Source organism: Littorina saxatilis, linkage group LG4 (genome assembly GCF_037325665.1).
Source record: "Littorina saxatilis isolate snail1 linkage group LG4, US_GU_Lsax_2.0, whole genome shotgun sequence".
In the NCBI taxonomy this organism is placed as follows: domain Eukaryota; kingdom Metazoa; phylum Mollusca; class Gastropoda; order Littorinimorpha; family Littorinidae; genus Littorina; species Littorina saxatilis.
In genome coordinates, this window is record NC_090248.1 from 15,649,098 (window position 1) to 15,668,022 (window position 18,925).

General features: G+C 46.5%; 1 protein-coding gene across 1 annotated transcript in view; it reads right to left on the reverse strand.

Annotated features, from left to right (window-relative positions):
• The window catches only part of LOC138964092 (protection of telomeres protein 1-like), a 77,240-nt gene that overhangs the window by 41,164 nt on the left and 17,151 nt on the right, over positions 1–18,925 (reverse strand). Inside the window, exons 4-5 of the mRNA XM_070335980.1 lie at positions 17,694–17,878; positions 3,915–4,038 (exon numbers count right to left, since the gene is read on the reverse strand). Of these exons, the coding sequence (XP_070192081.1) occupies positions 3,915–4,038; positions 17,694–17,878 (309 nt within the window). The remainder of the gene's footprint in view (positions 1–3,914; positions 4,039–17,693; positions 17,879–18,925) is intronic.

Here is an 18,925-nt window from a genome sequence, read left to right on the forward strand (position 1 = left end):
CTCTGGAAGAGTTTCCTGCTCCGATAAACATGGCGCTTACGGCAAAAAAAAAACCTCAGAAAAAATCAATTCTGCGTTCTTGATAGCAATTTCGTCCAGGTATACTCCAGTGTTTGCTTTTCTTATTTTTCTCTATCGTCCAAGCCCATAAAATCGAACAAGGCGGATAGCGTTTGGATTTCCCTCTTTGAGATGACTGAGATTGCCCCCCCTTGGATCGATCCGTATCAAGGGCAGTTACAGTACTGGCCTTGTGTTCAAGATGCGGTGGGGGCCAGCCAAGAGATAGGAACTTTCACACCTGCGGATTAGGCTAGAGGCTACTTTCTCCTGACGACGCGCCACGTTTTGGCCGGAGAACCCGGTTACTAACGTGGCAGACATACCTTCAGAATGCAAAGGAACACCGGAAGACGAACCACTCGAAAGCGGAAAGAGGAAGTCCCCATCATCCTGCGAAGCATGTACCTCTGCCCGCGTGACCGTAGCCGAGGGAGTACGACGAACCTTGGCTAACGACGACACATCCGCAACACCGGAAGGCAAAGCGCGAAGCTCCGCCCTCGTGGACGAAATCTCTGTCGCCAACGAAGAAACCTGTGAACTGAGAGACAAAAGCAACGCAGCTACGTCTGCAGCCGCCAAACCGGGCACCACAGGGGAAGCATCACCTTTAACAGGATTATCAACATGAGAGGTCTTGTCCACAGACTTAGCAGACAAAATGGAAGTGGCGGGTAAGTCCACCAAAACATCCACGCATTTCTTAGAAAGAGGTTCCATCACAGACACGACCGCTTGGCCGGTTAGCTTAGCTTTCCTAGAAACTTTCTTTGGCAGAGAGGGCACAGCAGCTACCTGTTTAGGAATTGACCTCTTCTTAGCATTGTCGGCCATGACAACAAAAAACGACTCACGAAAAAAAAAATTCACAAAATATTTGCAAGTCGAAAATGCGGCCAAAATTCAGGAAAACAAAAGGAACGACCTCACCTCAACAAAGTTGTGAAGCCCAGACGAAGAGTAAACCAAGAGGACGAAACAAAGTCCAAGAGACTAAGTCCCAAAGGCTGAAAACAGCCAGAGCGTACAGAATATGCGACCAGCTCGACTGAGCGCTGAGTTTTTGGAAATGATGCAAATGGCGGCGTATGCGTGCGCATACGGAAGTCAGACTCTGTATTAGTCTGGCATTATGGGTATTGGTCACTCTTTTTTAGAGTGGTCTCCCTTGTTACCAAGGGGACGCGTACAGCGTTACCAGCACTGAACCAGGGTTAATTGCTATATGTGAGTTGGGTAAGATATGTAATTTAATGGTGGGTTAAAAACGGTCATACACGTAAAAACCCACTCATGCAAAAACATGAGTGAACGTGGGAGTGTCAGCCCATGAACGAAGAAGAAGAAGAAGAAGAAGAAGAAGAATTCAGGAAATTTAATCAGAATTTTGAGATTTTTAAGGACTAAACTCATGAATTATTTTTAAAGCTTCCACGCTGAAATGCAATCATAGAAGGCTTCATTGAAGATTGCTTGACCAAAATTTCAATCAATTTGATTGAAAAATGAGGGCGTGACAGTGCCGCCTCAATTTTCACTAAAAGTTGGATATGACGTCATCAAAGACATTTTTTTTTAAAAGGAAAAATTAACTGGGAATATCATTTAGAAGAATTTGTATGTAAAGTTTCATAAAGATCAATCCTGTAGTTTTCTCAGAATCGCTCTACCCACATACACCACCACCCTCGTCTTGATTCCCAGTCTATGTTAAAACATATAATCAAACCTTGATGAAATGTAAAAACAACATTTGACCTGTCTGATCAAATAGAATTTGTATGTGAGTTGTTCTTCAGTACTGGTGACAGAAAGGGGGAAAAGTGGTCAAAATTCAAATCTCTAGTTTTGTTTTTGAAATATTGCTTTTCATAAAGCAGAAATACTGTAGTATCTGTTGTACATAAGAAAAAATCACTGGTTCACATGGTTCCTGCATAATCTAACTTTTAAAGATGGTTCTTGTGTGTCTGTGTGTATGTTTGTATGATGACGATAGGACCCGAAACGGCTGCACGGACTGAGACAGGAATTGCAGAGAATGTTCTTTGCCACTCGAGTCGTGTCATAGGGTACTTTTGGAATAGCAAATTTGAAAGGATTCTTCAAAAAACGGCGGAAAACATTATATACCCTGTGAGCTATCGAGGATCCTCCCCGTCTGGGCTGTCGAAACATGGTAAGACGTTTTCAAATGCGGTTAACGGGGAGATACACTCGAAGCACATTTAGCGAAGTTATGTTGCCAAATCATCAAAGATCAACATTTCACTACACGGATCGATGCACACAGTCGAAATAGATGTGACTTTCACACGACCGAAGACTACTTACTAGCAGACTAGCAGACGACAAGATCTAAATATTTAGATCAGTGAGAGCAATCCGTTGAAGAACAGTTACTCCGCTTATTCGTCTTCAGTTAAGCTTATTTCCCCTGCCATAAGTTTCCTTGCAGATCTGCAGTCGCGTAGTGAAATGAACTAGTGTCATCGGAAGATTCTTCTCAGGCAATGATCAAAGCACAGTAAGTTCTATGCTGACAAAAGTCACTTTCGGACAACACGACGATTGACTTAATTTATGAGCCCAAAGGTAACAATATCGACAAGAATGTACGCATTTGACATTAAATGAAACATTCATAGACAGTTTCCAACTCACCAGATCTGCCAAAGAGCCGTCATTCGTGAAAAAAACGATGATTTTAATCAGACAGGTATCGGAAACAAGTCTTGGTCACCTGCGTTATTCCTTCCGAGGCGACGTGACGGCGCCACATTTGTTTGTTTATGGCTATTTATCGCGAAACAACACAGTTGAAATTTGTGTGTAAAACACCACAAATGTGTGGTGAATCAGTTCGTCATCTGCGTTTCGATGGTAATTCAGTCAGATTGGAGTTACTTTGAATCGAAGGCGAGGGTAACCTGCGTTATTTGTGTGACGGCGTGAACAAATTTGATTGCAATATTTTATACAGAAAGTAAATTTCAATGATTCTGGCTCAGACTTGTAGATCTGTTATGCAGTGTTTTGGTAGTGTATCTGCTTTTCTGCTATGAAGCTCATTTGGAGTGATACGCTGATGGAAGTGGGGTACCCTATGTGGGACATCAGCCGTATGCAGATTACGCCTCAGAACACTCTCGCATTTCACAAAGACAACAATAATTTGCAACATTTCAAGAACTGCATCAGTTTTATTAGATACTATTTCAACAAAAACAGCACAAACACGACTATTATCAACAACACAGAACGGGAGGTAAGTCTTCAAAGACGCACCAAGTGTGCGTTCCCATTTTTGTACGCCATTTTTGCTAGTATTTTCACAGTAAATCTTAATATTTCCATATCTATCGAATGATTTTGATATTTTCTTTGATTGTGCCGATTCTCCTATCTCTCTGGCATGTACTGGGTGCTTTGTGACCAGTTTCTCACCTAGACTGTATTGAAAAAATGCGTCCATGTGAGCTGACCCCCACTTGTGACCAGTAGCAAAGAACAACTCACGTAGTTTCATGAAGATCGGTTTTCTCTACATGCACATATATATATATACCACCACCCTCGTCTTGATTCCCAGTCTATTTAAAACTTGATTAAATGTAAAAACAACAGCACTTGAAAATGTTACCAATAGAATAGCCTCCTAAATAGACAGAAAGACAACAAGGGAGGTGACCTCTCATCAGAGGGGCCTCACACTGAAGGTACCACTGTACTACATACCGTGCCCTCTCCACTGGAAAGAAAAGTGACCTGTCTCATTAGATAGACATCTGCAGGCTAGTTTTACCTGTTCTGTGCAGTCATCATCGACATCGATCAGAGGGCTGACTGACCTGTGTGGACTGATAGTGGTGGAAGTGGTTGTCATAGATCCAGATGTCCACAGCAAGGTCAGCGGCTGTGTCTTCCAGTCTGTAGTCCACCTTGTCCAGTTCTCTCTCAGTACACACCACAGGGCTGATATAAAATGCAACACAAAGGCATGTTCGTGTATCAAACAGGAGAACTGAAGAATATGATGTGTTTCACAGACTTTCACTATATCACAGTAGTTCGGGGTCTGGCAGTGATATATATTATAAAATTTCAAAAATAAATTTTGATTTAATTAATATACTTACCAACTCACATATATATAGCAATAACTTCGTTTGGTTGCTAAGACATTGAAGCACTCTTACATGGTAACATGGGGAGATAACTCTAAAACAAAAACCATATGCCATATAAGGCATGGTCCGTGGTGGTTATCTCCCCTACCGGTGCCCTACGCATGCGCAGGATGTATACCGGTGATACTCATTCCGTTCTGAAACATATACCCCTTCATACAATTTGCGGGGCAGGCTGGGAGGGAATTCGATATGTGAGTTGGTAAGTATATTAATTAAATCAAAATTTATTTTTGAAATTTTATATTAAATTACATATTCTTACTCAACTCACATATATAGCAGATTGCTAATCTAGGTGGTGGGTAAATTTACTCACAGTTAACATCTTGTAAGTATCTGGCCGAAAGTACTGAACTGCCGGGCACCAGATACGACCCGTAGATAAACATATTAAAAGGCATCTTTTGATGTCTAGTAGATGTGTACTATAATAGCGGGTACTTAAAATATCCCGCAGACAGAAACTCATGACTACGTTCTTGCACGTTCAATGAGCTGCATTTATGACTTATGTAAGTCTCTCAGACTTGAGAACAGGTAAAGAAGAGGCCCACACTCTGACTTCTTGAGTCTGTGCTGCCTGAAGAGGGAGGACTGACTGCCCCCTCCCCCCCTTTTCTTGCCACCACTGTAGGCATGCCTAATCAATGTGGCAGACCATCTAGCTAAGGTTGACTTCACTAAGTCATTGTCTCTACAAGAGTTGATGGAAATAAACAAAAGCCTTTGTTCTGATGATCTAAACGGATCAGTGCGAGTTAGAAATATATTTAAAACTCGAAATGTTCAATAGGCTAATATGGCTCTAACAGAGCCAAAATATTGCAAAGAGGATTGAATTGTAATATCGGAGCTGGTTCCTCAGGTTTCTGATTATTTGCCAGAAATTTGAATTAAACCTAAGCGCTATAGATCAGTCTTTCTACTGTGGCAGATTTGATTGAAACCGGGGGCTGCCAGGGGATTGTGCAGGATGTTTCTTATTTACTCGTGATGTTGTTTGACCTCGCGTTGTGTTTTGTTTTGAGTGTAAGAATATTTCCCGTTTCCCTCTCTTATCCCCGATGCAGTAGACTCTAGTTTTCAACTCTCATACGGCCAACGGCCTCTCTCTTGCCAACGAATGTAGCCCACACCGTGGTTGTACAGTTTAAAACATCATTTTTATTCTACAAGTGCATGAAATCAAAACATCGTCACTTTCACGCAGACTCGTTTTCTTTCTTCCCTCGTCACTTCACAACTATTTCTGTCGTGTCTCAGTACTGTCGCTGACTGTCGTTTAAACAAGGGGGGTGATTATCAGGTTCCCGATTGACAAGGAACTTATTCAGACTTAAAGTCTTTATAACAGAACTCCCGATTAACAAGGAGCTATTTAGTGCATGAGATACTATCACTATCAGATTCCCGATTGGCAAGGAATTTATACAAACGTTATAACAAAACTCCCGATTGACAAGGAGCTATTTAGTGCATGAGATACTATCAGATTCCCGATTGGCAAGGAATTTATACAAGCGTTATAACAGAACTCCCGATTGACAAGGAGCTATTTAGTGTAGACTGCAAGGTTCCTAGTTCACAAAGAATGATTAACAACAGATCTAAGCAATAAATCCTTACGGTTAGAAATGAAGGCCGGCTTCCGATTAACGAAGAAGTCGGCTAAGGTTTACTTTTCCCGGTTAACAAAGAATTTGGTTATAATTAAGACTTCCGATTAACAAAAAGTCTGGTTACAATTACTGACTCCCGATTAACAAAGAGTGTAAAGTTAAGGTTAGGTGACTCCCGATTAACAAAGAGTTTGGCACCCTCGAAATTCAAAACATTATATAGACCTCAAATCTTTGGACTATTTCGCATAATCATGCGCTACAGTGAACTCTGACCCTGAATCACTAACTTCCGGCAAATAATCCGGTTCTTCTTCAATTTATACTACTCTATTTTCCGCTAACCGTCGTTAAACAACCACGTCCGTAAGCGACTATTATCCTAAAGAAACTTATCATTTTATCAAACAACTCCCGCACATCGATACTAACAGATTAGCAGCTGGTCGTCTGCGATAAAGTCACGTCTGCTTGAAGCGTCAGTGCTAATAAGCTGTTCTAAAGGCTAGCATCGTGCGTCGTAAATTACGTCACATAAAAGATGGCGTCAAGTGCATGCGTACCAATGAAGTCACTCAAACACGCGCACGCACACTGAACATTTTTACGTGGGCTGTAAGGCTATTCCCTCACACTACAAAGAGATGTCTATAGCAAAACCAGATAAAAAATGCACCTACTCCCACTTCTCTCAGAAGCTACCAGAGTAAGTATGACCGCTTCCCGTGTTTAGATTAGTAAGGCTAATTTTGTCAAGGATTAAACAATCCGATCTCAAAAGCTCCAAAACTAGGAGCAAATCCCAAGTCGGGACTGGAGATTTGTTTTCAGCCAACCAAAGGGAGGCTCCCTTAGTCACGCTAGCTATAAAGGGCCCAAGTGAAAAAATTTTGCGACCTAGCTGTTTCAGTGCAACTGATATCGCGTAACGTCTTAAAACAGAGACGTGGGAGAAAATTCGGAAAGCCAGAATAGGTGGTTCGCCACCTGCAATGAACGGAGAGAAGTGGAGTTCTTTCCGTTAATATTACGCCATTTGTTCCAAGCCAGTCAATGTGACATGAAAACTAAGAAGCTGAACCCTTATGGGATCTCTAGACCAAATCCAGAGTTGAGGCAGAAGCCCCTGAGCGTCTCAATGATTCCCGTACAGTAGACACCCGTGTGGCTCGAGTGTAAAAAACGGCGCCCTCTTGCCAGCCTTAAGAGCCTTAAGGGCTGGCAACCAAGAAGAATGGGCCCATAATGTGCGACCGACAGGCCGCTCAAAGTAAAATCGAGAGTATTATCCGGGAACGGGGAGACGAACATTTAGCAGAAGGTGATAGTACCGAGAGGCCAAAAAACTTCTATCAGCGGCTTCTCCAAATTCACCAGAAGGAGTAGAAGCGCGTAGTGAGATAGAGTCCAATCCGTGTGGACATACTTGTCCGACTGACTTAGAGAGTCTGCCAAGTCATAGAGCCTCTCAGAAAGGTACTTCACTGCTAATAAGATCTCGTGGTGGTAACACCACATCAAAATCTCGCATGCTCGATGTGGCAACGATAAGGAGCGAGATGCCCCCCCTTGCTTATTGAGAAAAAAGGCCACTGTGGTGTTGTCTGATTGAAACAACACATGTTCTCGCCTGACAAGGGGAAAGAATTCCACAAGAGACAGAAGAACTGCTTCGCTGGTGGAGAGAGAATCAATGGGAACGCCTTGCCTGAGCAAAGGTGTGAGAATCCAATGATTGGTTGTGTCTGTGAACCAGACGAGAAAAGACACTAACATGATCCAGCTCTTTGTTTGATTGCTTAGAATCGAAATAAAATGTAGCCACTTACGATCTATTTTGTGTATCCAAAGGTGGAAGTAAACATCGGCACGATCTTTGTAAGTGACCCAAGAAAGGACCTCAATAAAGTGGTAGTCCTAATCCCCCTCCAGCCGCTGTGGTAAAACACAAAGGCAGAAAGAAGAGTGAAGCCAAGCACTAAGACTCCAGTTGACATAACTGTCAAAAGTATGAATGAAAACGTGCTATTGTTTGTCCACTGAACCCGACCGCTAAGACGCCCCGAGGGGATAAAGCGGTGGGTATTTGGCAAAGCGCCATGCAGGGAAGATAAAAGCCAAGCTGAGAAAGGCCAGCCTAGCGCTTTTCTTTGATAAGACAGGCCGAGGGCTTTTCTTTGCTGTGAGCTTCTCTTTGTTAGAGAAGAGTCCGCGTGCAAAGAAGAGGATTCGAAAGAGATTTAAGTCTCACCGACAAAACAATACTGTCGGCCGAGGCCTTTTCCCAGGTGAACAGCAAAGCTAAATCCTTTATATATGTGTCCCGACAGAACACAAAGGCATCCCGTGAGTACGCAACCGCACAAGGGAAAGAACGAATCAAAGTCTTGATCAAAGACGATAATAGAAAGAAGCGCGGCCACAATCTTCTACAGCCAGGAGATAATTGTTCTTACAAACAGACAGTTTCTCCTTGCTATAAACATTAGGATGTATGATCGTCAAGTCCGGTGCAACCGGGAGCGGTTTCCGTTGTAAGAAGGAAAAAACCAACAAAGTTCTTAGGCTTGGTGTAACCGAGGCCTACGGATAGCGCTCAGCGCGTGATGCGTTACTTGCGCGGGTGACGCAAGCGAAAGCGACACCGCCTCGTTGTCCACAAAGGAGAAACATTTGGTAAAACTTCCAAAATTTCAAATGCCCCCGAGGGAGGATCTAAGAACTTAAAGTTCGAAAATTTCCTGAAATAAGGTTCAAACCAGCTGAATGTGACGCAAGCCACAGCAAACCTGAAGCAGGAGCCTCCCCATATGATGCCGGCAAAGGCAGAGGTGGGGCAAAAGATCGTTTGAGAAAACTTTCATAAGTTGAAAAAAACCCACCAAAGAAGACTCTAAAAAACTTAAAGTTCGCAGATTGTTCCTGAGAAGGAGCAAAATCAGCCAAAGCTGATGGTGAAGTAACGGCAGATGACTATGCTACTGCTAACCCCTCAGGGAAACAGTGCGTATTAACCTCTGCTGCTAGTGCCAAAACGATGGCAGCTTCCTGTTCAGTAGTATCCCAACGATCGTTGAAAGGATGAGAACCGGAAACCAATCCCGGCAAGGCAACATCTGCCGAAACCGGAAAAGGTTGGGGAAAACAAATTTCCGGAAGCCAGAACTCCGCGAACGGATGTACCATCCACCTGCCTTGTGCCAGCCACAAAGCTGGGAGAGGAAGCGGATGCAGCCCGTGGAAAGGCAGAGGAAGCCGCAAAAGCGGAACCGGAAGCCAAAGACTGATGATTGCCGACTGCCAACACCAAAGTGTTAACGGCGGAAGGCAAAACCATCCTGCTACCGGAAGCGACAGCCGCCGAAGCCATCTTGCCTAATGGCAAGGCAAAGGAAGAAATCAAAGGTCTGCCAGTGCTAGCGAGACGAAGCTTCCGGTTGGTGGTCGCAGAATGATGAGCCACACGACCAGGAGCAGCAAGCCAGGGCTGAGCCTCTGCAGGAGCGTCCCCATGAGCCGATAACAGCGGAAGAGGAACATCGCTCTGATAAACTTTCGCAAGCTGATAAGCCACAGCAGGTGACTCTAAAAACTTGAAGTTCTCAGCCCGTTCCTGAGAAGAAGCGAAATCAGCAAAAGCTGATGGAGGAGGAGCAGCTGAAGTGGTTGCCGCAGACACCCCTTCCGAGAAGTAGTGTGCAGTAACCTCCGCTGTCAAAGCCAACAAATGATGTAGCTTCGCCGGAAGTCGGCGAGGAGCTTCCTCATCTGCATCTGACGCTTCTTCTTCCATATCCTGCTCATCCCCAACAGAAGCATCATAACGATCATCTGAAGGATGTCCAGCAGAACCGAAATCCGATGAGGCAACTTGAGCCGAAACCGGAAGTGGTTGTGAAAATTTTTTTTCTGGAAACCGGAACTCCGTGGAGGGGACCACCATCCGTCTGCCCAATGCCAGCTGTAAGGCTGGGAAAGGAAGCGGATGTAGCCTCAGAAACGCCAGCGGAAGCCGCAAAAGCGGAACCGGAAGCCACAGGCTGATGAATGCCTCCTGCCGACAGCGAAGTGCTACCAGCAGAAGGCAAACCCCTCCTACCACCGGAAACCGCCCCGACCGAAACGGAGGAAGCGGAACCAGCAGAGGACTGTATAGCATGAGCGTCAACCAGCCCCAATAAATTGGAACCGGAAGACCCGTAGTCTGTCTACCAGAAACCGCCCCGACCGAAATGGAGGAAGCGGAACCAGCAGACACATGCCCTTCACACCCCATGCCCAGGACCGAAACGGAGCCAGGTTGGTGTGTGGAAAAAACCTTACGGTCGGTGTGCAATTCCGCCGAAACGGAAACCGACGTCAAAGGTTTGCGTACTTCGCCAAGAACACCCGAAGGTGCTGATGTCCTAGACTCAGACAAGAACTTGTCGAAAGATGAGTCTGACACTTCCAACACCGTCGTTGGACCTGCGACCACGCCAGCGGACGTGACCGTCGCAGTCGGTTCGGAGCGAACCCGCGCAAGCGAATGAACATTTACAACACCCGAAGGAAGAGGCAGAGCAGCACGCGAGGCTATGCCCTTTCCGACGAGATCAAAACATGCACCTCTGTCTTAAAAGACGATAAGATCGCCAGCAAATCGGCTTTAGTCAAAGCTAAAACAGCGCTAGGCGCTTGAACTTTCTTGGAAGAAGCCGCAACAGACGAGGTAGGTTTGTCAATCGAAACCGAACACAATTCATCATTCGCCGGGTTGAAAACGTAAACAGAAACGTTATTGCTCAGTGAAAATTTTCTGAGTACGAGACGCAGTGGTAGTAGCCACCTTAACTTTAGATTCGGTCGCATTGCCTGACTGAGAACTGGGAGAGCAAGCCTGTCTGGTCGAACTCCGAGTTTTCTCTCTCTCCTTATCTTAAGGTTTGTCCGCCATTTTGTATGACAAAACTGAACCAAAACACAAGTTGCAACACGCTCCAAAAGTTAAATCAAACGCGTCTCGGTAATAAAAATGAAAGCTCTCACCCAATACTTGAAGTAGAGATGAGACAACAACAGCGTTACCAAGATTCGATGGTCAGTCACCGCCGTGAAGACCAATAGCTTTAAATCAAAGCCAGAGTACGACAGCACGTCTTGCTCCGTGCGTTGAAGAAAAAGGAATGAGTATCACCGGTATACATCCTGCGCATGCGCAGGGCACCGGTAGGGGAGATAACCACCACGGACCATGCCTTATATGGCATATGGTTTTTGTTTTAGAGTTATCTCCCCATGTTACCATGTAAGAGTGCTTCAATGTCTTAGCAACCAAACGAAGTTATTGCTATATATGTGAGTTGAGTAAGAATATGTAATTTAATGGAAAATTTCAAAAGTAAATTTTCATTTGATTAATATACTTACCCAATTCTCATAAATGCATTGATTTCAATCTCACATGCTAGATGTCGAAAAACTACTCAAATTACCTGCCCTTGCAAGGGTGGTAACCAAGCTAAAAACAGACGCCATAGCCGTTGCTGTGCCCTGTCCCACCTGGTTACCCATAACCCACTGCGCACCATGTGAGCGCCGGCATCCAGAATAATCATTCGAGACTTCTCAAAAACCCTTAGGAAATTAAGTAGCGGGAATGGATGGGAGGGTATTTAACTATGAGAATTGGGTAAGTATATTAATCAAATGAAAATTTACTATTGAAATTTTCCATTAAATTACATATTCTTACTCCAATTCTCATAAATGCAGATTGCTCCTAAAGGCGGAGGGAACTTACTTATGTCCCTGAGAGAACCTGAGAGAACCTGTCCTGCAGAAACTAACGAGGGCAAGGCAATGGCCCCATCAAGTTAAGAGCAGGAGATGTCCAGGAGGTAAAAAATTAATGAACACGTCATCAGACCTCCAAAGAGCTGTTGGCAAAACTTCGCATAGGCGAGAAGAACACCACCAGCGAGAGAAGAACACCAGGCTCTGGACTCCTGAACACCTGTAAAGGAACAGAGGGAGGACTGAAACGCCCCCCCCCCCTTTGTGTTCAATAAGCCACCACTCATAGGACTGTCCTATGAAAGTAGCAACACCTCTTGTGAGAGTCAATTAAGAGAAGCCTCTTACACCTAAAGTGTAAAGAGACAAGAACATAAGCTTTTGGCTCTTAGTTCCAATTTGTTTGTTTGTTTGTTTGTTTATTTGTTGCTTAACGTCCAGCCGACTACGCAGAGCCATATCAGGACGAGGAAGGGGGGGATGAAGGGGGCCACTTGTCAAGCGATTCCTGTTTACAAATGCACTAACCCATTACTTGTGTCCCAGCAGGCTTTAGTAAAACTAAATTAATACCTACTGGAAGATTACCAGTTTTCAGTATGTTAAAATAGGCTTAACCTATCTACTGCTGGACTTACATCAGAACACTAACAGATTAAACTATACATGAATCGCGAGACAAGCGGCAAGAGAAGAGATTTTTGGAAAAAATACAGGTGAATGAGCAAGAAGGCAGAAAAAAGAAAAGAATTCATGAAGAAAAAGAGAGCATGACAGGAAAGAGGAACCAAAAATCTACCTAACAGCAAACTAGAAAGCTCCTGCGGTTCCAAAAACAGGAGGGGCCTTTAATTTCATAACCGCAGTGCCCCACTGCGGGATTAGTTCCAATTGACAACGCAAAACAAAAAAGGATTTTAAAACTCTAACCAGACAGTTAGAAAATCCAAAACGCCCGCAGCGAGAATCCTCCCGAGAGGAGGGAATTAAACACCAGAGGAGATTGACCAGGTTTCTGAATCAAGGAAATCTGGCCGAAAACCCCGTGAAAAAAACGGAACTATAAGCTCCAAGGCTACATCCTCCGGTAAACCCCAACAACGCATGTGCCTCACTGCCCTTCGGGGCTGAGGCCCAGAGTAAGAAGAACAAAGTCCTACGCGTTAAACAAGGGGACGCCTCTAAACCTCTTAAAACAAGGTCCTTTGATCATGCCCACAAAAGCGCCATGAACTTATTTGTTCCTAAGTAGCTGAGATAGCCGAGACGCCGGAACCTCCAAGAAGAGGCCAAGCTGCCCAGAGCCAAAAAGAAACAGAGGTGATTAACCACCTGGATTGAGAGAGGGGCGCTAAGGAGTTGCATCCCCGCTCTATACGCCAATTGGCCAAGGAGGCCAATGAGGGGCATACACAGAGAAAGTGGAGGACCTATGTGCTTCATGCACCAAGACCAGATCGAGTCAAAACCCACGATCTGTAACACAAACAGCACAACCTCCAGCCCTGTATGCAGATTTCTTTCTTTATTTGGTGTTTAACGTCGTTTTCAACCATTCAAGGTTATATCGCGACGGGCTGTATGCAGATGACCCAACCCGTGTGCAAGCCCTGAGAGGTCCTGCGGAGCGAGTCGGCCAGATTATAGAGCCGGCCGGAGAGATATTCCCCTGAGAAATTGATTTAGTGTGAAAGAAACCAAATCAGAATCCCGTAAACTCTGTCTGACAGGGAGTGAGAACTTGCTCCTCCCTGCTAGTTCACATAGGAAGCAACAGAAGTATTGTCCGTATGCAACCGGACATGCCTGTATATAGCCAAAAAGAAAGGCTAGAAGACAGAGCTACTGCTCCTAACTCCAGGCAATTGAGATGCCCAAGGAGTTGAGTCTACATCCACAGCCTCAAAACTGTAATTGCCAATGTAGGCTCCCATCCAGACAGAGACGCATCCATGAAGCGGTCTAAGTCCGGTGGGGAACAAAGCTAGGGAAAAGCCTGGATCAACACCATCTGAAAGTGCAGCTGGAAAGCTGATTGACTCTGATAAAAGATCAACCAGTCCCCGAGGTCGTCCAGAGACGAATAACTCTCCGGAAACGGAGCCACTTCCTGTCTGCAGGAACGCATAAGGAAGGCTCGTGTGAGATCACAGAGGAAAATCTCAGCCAAAGCTAATACCTCTAGACCATGCCGTCCCACCTCCTCCGGAGAGGGAGGAGACACTGAACGAAACACCCACTTTGTGACCGGGAGCGTATCAAAGCTACTTGTCCATGAAGGAAGGGCAAGACTGAGGCTTCTGAGTAGGTTTTAACAAAACCCAAAAAAAAGCCTGACCCTTGCTTCCTGTAACTGGTGTGAAATCAAACCCCTTGTAAAAGAAGATCACACCTGGTTAAGACAGTGTGGGCATAGAACATCACTGACGAACTCATCTGCTCGGTGATGACCCTAGCCAGAGCTGCCAGCAGCATGGCTACGGCCCTATCCGAGGCATCCTCCCTAAACCAAAAAGAGTCCAGGGAGGATAAGATGGCTCGTATGAGAGCACAGAGGAGAGTCTCAGCAAAAGCAGATAACTCTAGACCATGCCGTCCCACCTCCTCCAGAGAGGAGAGGGAGGAGTAACATCACAAAACCCCACGTTCCCTGTGGTCTATTTGTGAAGACAGGAGACTAGTTCCGGCGGAGCGGAAAAACTAGCCCTTGGCAATGAAAATGTCTGGATCAGATCCTGAGACTTGACACTCCAACCTATCTTCTTCCACACTAAAAGTGAGAACGAAACAGCCTGAAACCCAGAAGCCAGCCACTGGCTAGCAGAAGGAGGAGCAGGACCATGCGCATGAAGCAGCGGGAAAGGTGTAGGCTGAAGACCACTACCCTGAGGTGCGGGTCAAGCCAAGAGCTGCGACATGTGGTAGGCAATCACCGGAGACTCGGCAAATCGAAACGATTGCGAGTAAGCCTGCGTAAACCCAAAGTCATCCGCGGAAGAGGGAGGAAGAGAGACACCATGCTCTGAATCCGCCACCCCATCCGGGAAAAAGTAAGCTGCCACAGCAGCCGCTTTTTACATAGCAAGCCTACGAGCAGTAGGCAGCGCTACACACTCTCCCTCCTCAACCAAGCAGTCCGAATCCCGACCAGCCGTTGTGTCAAAACACAAAAGGAGGGGAGACAGGGGAGGCAGCGCACTAAAACTCCTGCTGATAACACCGCCAAGAGTGAGAGTGAGAGTGAGAGTGAAAAGCGTGATCAGTCTCTGCCTGCCAACCCAAACCGCCCACCTGACGTGAGGGGGGAGAGGGGTTGGTAGTTGGCACAGCGCCCTGCCGAGAAGGAGGGAGAGTGGGGGTACGAGACAAAGCCAAGCCCGGCCAGCAGTACCCCACCCGCTGTGCGAGAGAAGCATCCCAGTGCCGAGAACCAGTCTGCCTGGTTTGAGCCACGCCGCTCCCCGAGTGGGGAGGGGGGTGGTTCGTCCCAGCAGTAACCCCTGGAGGGGGGAAAGACTGAATGAGGGACGCAACCGTAAACGGCCGTTCCCCACTCGTCCACCTGCTGAAGTCCTGTAGCTCCACCGCTCACCCACCCCGAGGAGGGGGGGGGGTGACGGATGCTGGCTGAAGACAATGACCACTGGCAACGCGAAACCCGCTGTGCGAGAGAAGCGTCCCAGTGCTGAAAACCAATCTGCCTGGTTTGAGCCACGCCGCTCCCCGAGGGTGGTTCGTCACAGCAGTAACCCCTGGAGGGGGGAAAGACTGAATGAGGGATGCAACCGTAAACGGCCGTTCCCCACTCGTCCACCTGCTGACCTGAGGAGGGGGGGGGGGGGGGGACGAATGCTGGCTGAGGACAATGACCACTGGCAAGGCGATACTGTAGTCCGAGTCCCTACAAACCATTGTGTCAGAACACAAAGAATGGGAGACTGGAGAGTAAGAGCATGTTCTGTCTCCGCCTTCCACAGCCACCGCTCACCTACCCCAAGGGGGTAGAGGGGTAGGCAGCCGGCACAGCACCCTGCAGAGAACAAAGCAGAGCAAAGCTCATTGTTCCCCGACCGCTGTGCAAGATACCCTGCCGAGAACAAAGGAGAGCCAAGCTCATTGTTCCCCGACCGCTGTGCGCGACAACGAGTGCGCGGGCAGCTAACACAGCCACCTGCCCCAAATGGGGCAGAGGAGGAGTATGTAACGTAGCCTGGAAAGGCCGTACGTGGCACCCCCACTGTGCTGAATGGCTTGAGCCACGCCACGCCCCAGATGGGGAGGAGGGTGGCTCGTCGCAGCGGTAAACCCCTGGAGGGGGGAGAGACGGGGTGAGAGACGCAACCAAAAACGGCCGACCCCCACCCGTCCCCCTGCTGACGTCCAGTAGCCCCACCGCCCACCCACCCCGAGGGGGGGGGGGAGGGGGGGGGGCGGTTGCCAGGCAACGACAATAGAGGCATAAACTGAGAACACAGTCCAACCCACCCGATCCTGCCCTGAGGGCGGGAAAGGGTGGGCCACTGACACAGCCCCCTGCCCCCATTGAGGCAGAGTGGTAACCAGCCCAGCCCCCCACTCCCCCTTCCAAACGGTAAGGGGGCTGCATGCCCAACTCAGCTGTGCTAAAAGCAAGGAGAGCGGGCAGGACCCCTCTCCCAACGGAGAGAGTGCTCGTGAACAACCCAGTACTACCAGAGGCAGAAAGGGTTGAACCAAACTGGCCATTTGCACCAGACCACGGTGCGAAGCAGGAACACCCCCCCCCCCCATCCCCCAACACACTGAGAAATACCGGAGGTAATCAGAGTGGTCAGAGGCAGGTGGGAGCAGGCCCCCCCTCCCGAAAGGAGAGGGTGCTCGCGAACAACCCAGAGCCACCAGAGGCAAAAAAGGGCTGAACCGAACTGGCCATTTGCACCAGACAACGATGCGAAGCTGCCAAGGAGTACGCTGCCACAGTGGGCGGGCCGATCGTGCCTGAAACAGCTGAGAAATAAACACATATTTCATCGTTAAGTCCCCCGAAAGTGGAAGACACTGACTGGTTCTCCTTAAGAGGAGAGGAGGGCTGGGAAGAAAAAACGAAACCTTATCCGCACGAACAGCTACTACAAAAGCAGTACTACTCGAAGGGACGACGACCCGCACAGGTTTCTAAAAAAAAAAAAAGGGCTAACAGCCTTATTCACTTCCTGCCTAGCCCTAAGTTACTGCTTGCTATCGGCCATCTTGAAAAAGGCCGAAATCGAAGTCCACCAGAAAAGTAAATTTCTGAAGCGGCTTTAAACAAGCAGCAATTCAATAAAAAGGGCAGGTCTCACCAAAAGAAAGGCGAACAGGTAAAGGCCCCCCCAAGCCCATAAAGTCACAAAGACAAGGGCTAGGGAAAGCCAAGTGAGCAGACGAATTCCGCACGTCTGACGTGTGTCGTCGAAAATCGAGAATGATTATTCCGGATGCCGGCGCTCACGTGGTGCGCGGTGGGTTATGGGTAACCAGGTGGGACAGGGCATAGCAACGGCTATGGCGTCTGTTTTTAGCTTGGTTACCACCCTTGCAAGGGCAGGTAATTTGAGTAGTTTTTCGACATCTAGCATGTGAGATTGAAATCAATGCATTTATGAGAATTGGAGTAAGAATATGTAATTTAATTCACGACATGTTCGGATGCAATGAAACCATCCGCTGTTATTGCCCTTGCCTAGGAGATTTTGGATGAATGGTTATTTAGTGCATAGCAACGATTTCTATGGAGCTCTTTTTCTAAATGTGCTGCCTAATGCCTTTCTACAACACAACATTCAAAGACCTTGAAAGTGAAAACTTAAACCAGACCTATACATCTGTTGCCAGAATGGCACAGAGACAAGCACAAAATCTTGAAGCATGTTTACAATGAGTATGAAACACCTGATGCAAAGTTTTATCATAAAATAGCAACGCTAAAGCCTTGTGGTTGAACCTGGAGACTGACTGGTGCAATTGTACCAGTCTCCAGCTAAATGCCAGGAAAGGACTGTTGAACAGGGAGATGCGTACTCACTGCTGGCATCTGCTGCCATCCCAGACTCGCGCCACAAAGCAGACACCATCCTCCTCTACCACGGTGCCCACCACCTGACACACCAGGTCACAGAACTGGCCTGCCACCAGGTGGCACAGGCAGGTTGTGGCTGAACCAGTTTCAATCCACTTCTGCTCTTTGGACCAGCTCACCAGCTCCATCACCTTGGACAACCCCAACAAAACACTACTACTAGTGAGTACTACATATACCGTAAACTACCTTGTATATGCCCAGTATCAATAAACGCCCACCCCCTACTTGGGCATTGTTGGTGGAACTGCTGACAATATCACGGAAAACCATCGTGAACTTTCTTTTAAAACCATATTATTGCACTATTAATGGTTCTGAAGAGTACAGTGGACAAGCAAAAAGGCATTCTTGTATGTGACAACTTTCAGTAAATTTGCGGAATAAGTGAAATTTTCTTCTGCTTTCATCTTTTAATTTCAGTTGAGATTTTTATCTTGCATACTTGCTTAAAATACTCAATCCACTGGCAATCGACCTAATTTCCTGGTTTTGTCAGGGCGCAACGCTAAGTACAGTCACCCGTGGCCATTTTTTGTCAAAAATCTGGGTCACATCTTTCTTGTTTGAATCATGCGCGCGTGTTTTTACAAAATCGGCTCAAAACGTATGCGGAGAAGGATGTCATAGGCTGTAATTGCTACCTTTTATTTTAAAATTGCTCTATTTGAAAGTGTCAAAAAAACACAAAAAAGGGCAATAACTGTTGTCTGGTGCGACCTAAGGGAGATAATTCACAAATCTAACATGCTTTTCAGATAGAGCAATCAATAAGCTTTACACTGATATATAAATTTGGCAAAAAAATTATTGCAACAAGTCATTGCTAAAGTGCATATAATGGACGCAAAAAGTCCACATTTTGACAGCTCTTGCGATCAACACCTGCATCAGTAGGAATAGCATAGCACACGAAATACGCAAAGTAGCACAACAAAACAATCTGTTCAGGGTAGATAAATGGTTTGACTTTCTTCTCGTATGTCAAAGTTGCAAAGTTTTACCTATTGTGAATTTTTGTCGATTTTTTATTCGGCCCTTCCGTTTTTGCTTGATCGATTTTTAGGGTACCGTTACTTGAGTGGCGGTCACGTGATCCCTGTGAAAGGAATATTCAATCCAAAAGATGATCCTGAAGGTTAAGTGAACGGCTTTAACTGGCATAAAGTTTTAATGAA